Source organism: Crassostrea angulata, chromosome 3, assembly GCF_025612915.1.
Source record: "Crassostrea angulata isolate pt1a10 chromosome 3, ASM2561291v2, whole genome shotgun sequence".
Classification (NCBI taxonomy): Eukaryota; Metazoa; Mollusca; class Bivalvia; order Ostreida; family Ostreidae; genus Magallana; species Magallana angulata.
The window spans coordinates 47,436,375-47,446,282 of NC_069113.1; the positions used below are offsets into that span (position 1 = coordinate 47,436,375).

At 32.3% G+C, this 9,908-nt stretch overlaps 1 protein-coding gene across 1 annotated transcript; it reads right to left on the bottom strand.

The window, feature by feature from the left end:
* Window positions 1-2,916: 2,916 nt before the first annotated feature.
* Window positions 2,917-4,124, bottom strand: LOC128176938 (uncharacterized). Its single transcript, XM_052843453.1, has 2 exons — window positions 4,080-4,124; window positions 2,917-3,709 (listed from the first exon to the last, which is right to left on the bottom strand). Exons 1-2 carry the CDS (start codon window positions 4,122-4,124, stop codon window positions 2,993-2,995), a joined length of 762 nt encoding a protein of 253 aa, XP_052699413.1. The 3' UTR covers window positions 2,917-2,992.
* Between the last annotated feature and the right edge of the window lie 5,784 nt (window positions 4,125-9,908).

Below are 9,908 nucleotides of genomic sequence, written 5' to 3' on the forward strand. Positions count from 1 at the left end.
ACCCTTGGGGATCATGATTTGAACAAACTGGAATCTACCTTACCTAAAGATGCTTCCACATAAGTTTTATCTTTTCTGCCTTATTGGTTTCTAAGAAGATTTTAAAAGATTTACTCGATATATTCCTATGTTAAAGTTTGACCACCCATTGTGGCCCCACCCCTACCAGGGGAGCATGATTTGATCAAACTTGAATCTACACTACCTGAGGATGCTTCCACACAAGTTTCATCTTTTCTGGCCTATTGGTTTCTGAGAAAAAAATTCTCAAAGATTTACTCGATATATTCCCATGTAATAATTTGAACCCCTATTTTGACCCCAACCTACCAACGGGGATCATGATTTGAACAAACTTGAATCTACGATACCTGAGGATGCTTCCACACAAGTTTCAGCTTCTCTGGGTGATTGGTTTCTGAGAAGATTTTAAAAGATTTACTCGATATATTCCTATGTAAAATTTTGACCCCCCCCCCTCCCCCATTTAATTAGTAATGTTTAATAGGTTAAAACATAGGTATTGACAGATTACAAAGCTCACCGAGACGAGACATCACCCTTATGAGACATCACCTTTATGAGACCACCTTTATCATATTATATGAAAATCATACTTTATGATCTTGGATATTCATGGATTCTGTTTTGACACAATATCGTATATCATCTGTCTAAAATTGTCTGATAATCATATGTTCATATGTTAATCAATACAATAATATAGAATTAAATATTGCATCCTACCATATTTACAACATATATCATATAATATAATAAAATACCGTAACAAACAATGATGAGATATGATATGATATTGTATTGTGTTATACTTTATTGTATTTGATCACATAATACAATATCATAATATATAATACAATATAGTATTACATTACACTATCATATTACATAATACATCATAATATTTAAACATATGATATTATATTGTATAATATAGTATGATATTGTATAATACTGTATGAGTTTTGATACATAATATGATATTGTATCATATGATACAACATAATTTGATACAACATGGTCTCATATCAAATGATACAATATTATGTGATAAAGTAAAATATTATATAATACAATATTATATTATACATATTGTATCATATTATACAATAATATATTATACAATATCATATAATACAATTTCATGTGATATAATTCTATATTACAGAAAACGATATCATATTATACAATATCGTATGATACAATATTATAGAATATATAAAATTGTATCATAGGTACCATATTATATTTTGCAATATCTTATGTAATATTATCATGTGATTAAATAAGAAATTAATAATAGAATATAATATTATACAATATTGTATCATAATATACAATACTATACATAACAATATCATGATACAATATCATAAAATAAAATATCAAAAAAATTAAAACAATATCATATCGTATCATATAACTTTTATAATATAACATATGATATTATACTGTATCATATTTAACAATATTGTTTCATACAATACTATATCATAGAAATCATGTTATATCATTTATCAACAAACACATCTATCTATCAAGCAGGTTTGAGTGAGGTAGGAGATTTCTTTAGCATCCTTGATAATTGAGATCAGGCTCTGCATCTGAAGCAACCTCTGCGTTTCATTTATAATATAGTTAAATCAACTATGCAAGCTATCATCTATAAAACATGTGACCTGTTCCAAAAAACTAAACCTCATCCAGCATCCGAAACCTATGGCTCAGTTTCAGCATTCAAGCCTGTCAGGTGCATCAGTATACATTAGATGCATCATCCATGCAAGTTTAGTGAAGTTCGGACCAGTAATAACCAAGATATCATCATCAGAGGGCACTAGCAATTAAAACCTTAACCTCCTCCAGTATTTGCAACCTATGGCTCAGATTCAACATCCATGCCTGTCAGGTGCATCTGTATCATAAGACACGCCATCCATTCAAGTTTGTTGAAGTTAGGACCTGTAATAACCAAGATATATTTTTTAGCATCCTTGTTAATAGAGATCAAGCTCTGCATCTGAAGCTACCTCTGTGATTCATTCATATTACAGTTTAATCAACTATGCAAATTTGAAATAGTACTATTATCTATTAAACATGTGACCTGTTCCAAAAAACTTAACCTTATCAGAAACCTTTGGCTCAGACTCAGCATTCAAGCTTGTCAGGTGCATCAGTATCATAAGACGCACCATCCAGACAAGTTTGGTGAATTAGGACCAGTAGTAACTAAGATATAATCATCAGAGGGCACCTGCAAAAAAAACTTTAACCAGCTCTAAAAACCTTAACCTCCTTCAGCATCTGAAACCTATAGCTCAGATTCAGCACTCAAGCTTGTCTTGTGCATCAGTATCATAAGACACACCATCAATGCAAGTTTGGTGAAGAAAAGACGAGCAGTAACTTAGATATTGCTATCAAAGGGCACCTGCAACAAAAACTTTAACCTGCTCCAAAAACCTTAACCTCCTCCAGCATCCGAAACCTAGAGCTCAGATTCAGCACTCAAGCCTGTCTGGTGCATCAGTATCATAAGACACACCATCCATGCAAGTTTGGTGAAGTACGGACCTGCAGTAACTTAGATATTGCTATCAAAGAACACCTGCAACAAAAACTTAAACCTGGTCCAACGACCTTAACCTCCTCCAGCATCTGAATTTTAGGACTCATATTCAGCATTCAAGTCTTTCAAGTTCGTAAGTAGGTCCAGATGCATTATCCATGCAAGTTTGGTGAAGATAGGACAAGTAATAGCTTAGATACAGGACCTGCAACAAAAACTTTAACCAGGTCCGGACGTCGACGTCGATGCCGACGCCGAGGTATTGAATAAGCTCCCCTTGACTTCGAAAACGATTTCTTTTAATAATATACTACACACCGAAATAAATTACAAAAATTTAAAAAAAAATCATTATATGAAGTTGAACGATATCTAATTATCCTATCTGTGTATATCAATCTACCACATGATTTGAAACATTTTTACAATGCCTTTGCTGTTTACAACAAACATTCTCTGACTGTTTTTGTCAAATTTTATACATCGTGGTTCATTAATGTCGATGATTTTCAATAGGTTTCCGTCCGCAGATAGTATGTGGATGTTGTTACTTTGCCGGCCATTCACAAATATAAAGCCATTGTTATCAAAAGCTAGACCACATGTCTTCTCCAGTTTTTCTTGCTTGTAAGTGAATATCACTTTGTGGTTAAGATCCTCTTTAATGATTGTACTATTTTTATAGTTTCCATACACAATGCATCCATCATTGTCAACAGCTATATCATCTGTGATATCTAATTCACGAGATGTCAGGTGACGGAAATCTGTGCTAAATTCTACAATCTTTCCCCAAGTGCCAATCAAGTATTTGTCTTGCCATTTTGAAATCCCTTTGCAGTCACAGGATAAAGGCAATGTTTTCTCTATAGCTAGCGTGTTTTGTTGTAAAACAACAATTGTATTTTTCTCTGGAATTGTAATGAGGATTCGTCCATCGGATTCAAAAAATGCATCCCATGGTGCACCAGGTAGAGGTATTTCCTGTACGATCGATCCATCATCGCCATATACGATACATTTTTTCAGTGAATTATCACACAACAACAACTGACCATTTGGAAGAAATCCTCCACCAAATACCCGGCTGTGTTCGATGTCAAAACTCTGCAATTTCTGTTATTTCTGCATGCTGAATGTTATTGAAATTTACATTGTTTTCAGTTGTTTTGGCACAAAATAATGTACCCAAGGATTCTATTTTTTCTTTACCATTGCTCATTTGGGCACTTAGCCCAATGCTCATTTGAATTAAAGGTACACTTTTAACTGCTTTCAATACTTCATTGGTTTTCAAACACTTCATGACAAGTTCTTCTCTTGTTAGATTTCGTGTATCTGTTGAAACAGTTTCAAACCAATGTGCAATGTACATTCTCCTGTGTTCATACGAACTAAGTGACTCTTCAAGATTCTGCCTTTTATTTTTGGAAATTTCTGCTAATTGATTAAGATATTTCTCTTCTAATGATTTTAATTGACTAACCATTTCTTCTATCATATTTCTTATCTTCTCGGAGTATGTCTCCATTTTCTCATCTATATCAGCAATATTCTGTTTTACTTTTACTATGATTTTATCAACCTTTGATAAAAGTTGTTCAAATTCTCGAACCAAGTTCAATTTAATTTCATCTGAACCTGTGTCAGCAGCTTCTGCAATCGTAGAAAACTGTCTACAATGTTTGTGTTCTTTGATAATGCACACAGAACAGCATCCTTTTTGATGATCATTACATACATGTTCGATTGTTCTATCCTCATGTTTCTAACAAATTTCAAAATAGCTCTTTATTTTTTCATGATCTTTAAAAATGTCTGTTCCATTATTTGAAATTGGTAATATTTGATGGGACTGCAATGCTTTGAACATTTTGTGCCTTTGAACACATTTCTCACAAATTGAGTCTTCGTACTCTACACACCAGCTATCTGCTTTTATGCCATGCTCACCCAATATTTCACAAGGTCCACATGTAGTGTCACTCGGTGATACTTGTTTACGTACACATGCACTTAGAAATGAGTTCTCTGGGAATCGGCTCGCCCAATCTTGAGTAGGATATTGGCGCAAAATTCCGGGTGCTGGTACAAAAACGCGACACACTGGGCAGGGAAATCCAAAGGCTGGGCCAGAGTCCTGGCATGAAGACTCGATGTGGGCTGATAAACAACGGTGACAAAACGTATGGGAACATGGCACGGACCTCGGAGTCTGAAACTTGTCTAAACAAACAGGACATACGGTAAAATCAGCGTTAACATCGTAATGGGTTGATGTTGCCATTTTTCTGAGAAACTTTTCAAAACGAAAGTAGGTCGGGTTTATATATTTATTTTTGTAATCTAGATCCCGATTTTTATTGCTACTGTTCAGAGACTCGACACACCAATATCTATTTTGTTGGATGTATAAAGTAACATTTTAAAAAAATATGATAAGAAATATTAGATTAAAAATATACATTTCCTAAATTTTGTCTGGCGGTCCAGAGATTTTGGCTTTATACATGTATATTCAGATAATTATGTACCTGTCGGCCGACAGACAAACTTTTTAATTGTTCCTGAATTTTTCTTTGTTGTCACGCGATTTTAAAGCATAGTCTTTATCATACTTTAGATATAAAGCATATAAAATAGATATGTTTTATTTAGTTCATGTTTTTTTCTTTATCATTTTTTATGTTAATCAAAAATTATACTGTAGAGTGTTTAACGAAAGTAAAGTTTTAACAAACAAACAAACAATCTTTGAAAATAAAATTTATATCCACGGAAGAGTGTTTTCTTTAGTATGTACAAGTATATTTAAAACACATAACAAAGAGGAGATAATCCACATTAGTTTTGCTTCGATATATTTTGGATTTCTCTCGCGAGTTGACAACCCCCTGTCGTATTTGGTTCCATGTACCCACACTTATGAACACGCCACCAAGTAAGTGGTATATCCTGTATATAAATCGGTATTTAAAACCAACTTGTAATGACCACATTCTCGGAATTTGCAAACTGTTATACATTTTTACCAGAATAACACACACCTATACTTTCGTTTTTGTTTATTTTTTAAGTTTGGAGTTATCTTTCATGTTACCCCCAAAGACCTAACCAGTATTAACATGTATACAAGGTCTAAAACGGTGAATCCTTTTTCATGTAGATAAAATTCAAAATGATATTCATTTGAGGATTATTTACCCATGTTTTCGATAATACAATTTCCAAGTGTTATTTTATCTTGGTTATAAGTAAGATTTTGACTTTTGAAGAGAGTATGTAGTTAAAAATGGATGCATTAAATTTGGAAATACTCAACAAATATCATTATTTTAGCATAATATTTTTTTGAATTAAAAAATATTTATATTCTTAGGATTTCTTTAAAACAAACTGATTGTTCGGTATTCCTTTAGAGTGACGGACATGATTAAGAATTTAATTGTTGGGTTTTTTTTATATTAATAACTCTACATAGGTCTACACACATACTTATGCAATGAAAAAGAGAGTAAAAATCGACATATATCAGATTTAACCCATTTAACCATATTTAAGCAAGGCTTTGGTATATTAAGGATCAGTTCAGGAAACAACGATAGTGAGGTTTGGAAAACTATTTTATTAACTGAATATTTTTTTTTAAATCATCTCAAAGGTCCCTGACAGCATAATACGGAAAGGTTAGTGTCACACTTAAACTCTACGTTATATGCATGTACATGTATTTCCGAATTTAACTGTTATTTCCTTATCAATTGTAATTTATAAAACAATAGAAAGATGAGTTTTATAGCTCTTTCTCCACGTACATGGAATTACAAGAAATATATCAGTTATTTTATTACAGTGTCATATATAAATGCAACAGATGGGTATAGTACACTAATGCATTTTCCATAGGCGGTAATGTTAACGTTATGGTTCATAGCTCCGGCCCTAAGTTTCGTTCAGCAACGAGGGACCTCTTGAATGAAAGCTCATCAAATTGTCTCTTTTCTGTTAAAATTTCGTGGCTTGAAGTCAGATTCGTTTTCCGGTGTAATGAAGAATAATGACCCCCGTAGAATAATGACCGGGGGTCATTTTTCGACGTAGAATAATGACTCCCCTAGCTGAAGAATAATTGGATTTTTCTGAAGAAAAAAGACCCAGGGGTTATTTTTCTTCATGTTAAACATGAAGAAAAATGACCCCCCCCCCCCCCCCCTATTGGTTACCCCGTAAATAAATCGCTGTATATAGTTTTTCATATCCGTCGCAAGCACACACAAAACACTCTTACATTGCCACAAATTGATTGTTAACAGTAACGTCACTTCTCTCGTCGACATACGGCGGGAAATGACGCAAATAAAGAAAGATTCATACACAATGAGGATATTGTGTGATAATTAACGAACAATAATCATGAAAGAATAATTGTTGTAATAATACAAGAAATATTCATTGGTGAATGAATTGTCAATCTTAGAATGATACATGTATATATCTTTATTGAAAAATACTAAGGGGGCAGGTATATGCATACTTCTTATTTACATTTCATAAGAAAAGTGATTTTTAAAAAATCATTTTGTGTTTGTGTTGTTTTCTTCTACGTAATACATGAACATCATATTCTAAACATTTGTTGTAATGTTGTATTTGTGATCATGAATAGACTTTATTCTTTTATAGCAAATGTGTGAAGAGTACCTGACTATAGTAAATCTTAATAGATAATAAACACCGATCGATTATAGTAAGAAAAGATTGTTTCTAAAAGCGTTGATAAAAGGTTAGGGCCTATGTTAGGGGTTTAAATCCCCCTTGATTTTGATCACACGATCTTTATTGTATCCAAAGTAATAGTGGAAATCCTCAATGCAAGTATAATTCATGAACAATATGAACAATACAGAAGATGCGACAGCGAAACGCGAAGATGCGAAGACGAAAGTGCTAAGTTACGAAGGCAAAAAAGTGATACTACTATGCTTTAACTATATTATAAATGAAACGCAGAGGTTGCTTCAGATGCAGAGCCTGATCTCCATTATCAAGGATGCTAAAGAAATCTCCTACCTCACTCAAACCTGCTTGATAGATAGATGTGGTTGTTGCTATATGATATAACATGATTCCTATGATATAGTATTGTATATTAATAATATAACAATATAATACCATATGTTATATTGTAAAACGGTATATGATACGATATAATATTGTATCATTTTTTTTATATTTTATGATATGATATTGTATCATGATATTGTTATGTATAGGATTTTATATTATGACACAATATTGTATATTATTATATTGTATTATTAATTAATTATTTAATCACATGATACTATTACATATCATATTGCAATATATAATATTGCATCCTATGATATAATATTGTTCTATGATATTGTATCGTACAGTACTGTATAATATGATGTTGGTTTCTGTAAAATAGAATTATATCAAATGAAATTGTATATATGATATTGTAATATTACAAAATATCGTATCATACGATATTGTATAATGTGATATTGGTTTATATGATATGTTATTTATTACATGAAATTGTATTTTATGATGTTGTTATATATATTATTGTATCATATGATACAATATGTTTATATAATTGTAAATATATAATATTTCATTTTATCCAATGATATTGTATCATTTGATATCATACAATGTTGTATCAAATTATATTGTATCATATAATACAATACCATATTATTTATCAAATATGATACAGTATCATACAATACAATATCATACTATATTATACAATACAATAACATATGTTTCAATCTTATGATGTATTATTGCAATATGATATTGTTTCATATAATACTATATTGTATTATGTTTTATTATATTGTATTATTTGATCAAATACAATAATGTATAACACAATACAATGTCATATCATACCTTACAATACATATCTCAGAATTTTTTACGGTATTTTATGGTATTATATGATATATATAGTAAGTATGAAATGATGCAATTTTTTATCTTATATTATTGTATTGATTAACATATGATCATATGATTATTTTACAATTCTTTAACAGATGATTTACGATATTGTGTCAAAACAGAATCCATGAATATCCAAGATCATAAAGGATGGTTTTCATATAACATGATAAAGGTGGTTTCATAAAGGTAAGGCCTTATAAAGGTGATGCCTCGTCTTGGTGAGCTTTGTAATCTGTGATTACCTATGTTTTATACTTACGGAGCTCTCTTTGGGAAATTTTATTTTTATAAAATTAATAAAATTAAATTATCCAGGGGGATAGGGTCCGGACCCCCTCTCCCCTTTAACTGCATGAAATTATTAATATTAAATTTCCCAGGGGGACGGACTTCCTCTCCCCCTCTAGATCCATGCATGAGCAAGGAGTCTCGCATAATGAAATTAGAATGTTACTGTGTTTGGTCAACAGTAAACAGATGGCTGGTAAGTGACAGGAGTCTGGAAGTGCATATGTACAAATTATGGTGGACATTAAATTTTGTGTGGAGTAGATAATGATTAGGCATAGCTAGCACTGGTGAACATATATGTCAAATGTACACATTAAAATATTCATAAACATTCATAGTAAGTGCGATGGCCTAGCGCATGCGTACCAAAAATAGCCTGGATTGATCGGAAAATCTTGGCAAGTACGGTGCCTGCATTAAATTCTATTTAATCGACCGAGACTTGCTGAATGCAATCAAAAAAGGTGCCGGCGAAAGTGCGAAGATGCGAAGGCCAGAGTGCGAAGTTGGGAAGGAGCGATAGTAGTATCGCTCCTTCGCATTCGCAACTTCGCACCCTAGGCATCACATCTTCGCGCTTCGTCGTCGCATCTTCGCACTTTTGCTCCTTCGCCTTCGCACTATCGCCTTTGCAACTTCGCATCTCCGCCCTAAGGTCGAAGTGGCCCTATCGGAACACTATAGATATATGTAACTGTAATCGTTAAAGGGGCATGGTCACGATTTTGGTCAAATTCTATATTTCTGTTTTCATTATTTACAATGCTTAAGGGAAGCATTTCTACTGATCAAATGGAATTTGAGGGTCAGTTGTAAAGTTATAAGCAAGATACAGAGCTCACAATACTTTGTCATGTAAACAAGGCTCGTGCCCTGTTGTTCTTTACATAGGTTCAATATACCAGTAAAAAATCTTTTCAAGCTGATTTGTCTATCGTCTTATTCATTGTAAGCATAAATAAACAGTTCCTTACGTTTAACATATTCATTAGGTCTAAAATTGGAATTTTTACTCCAACATTTAAAATGTAAACAAAAG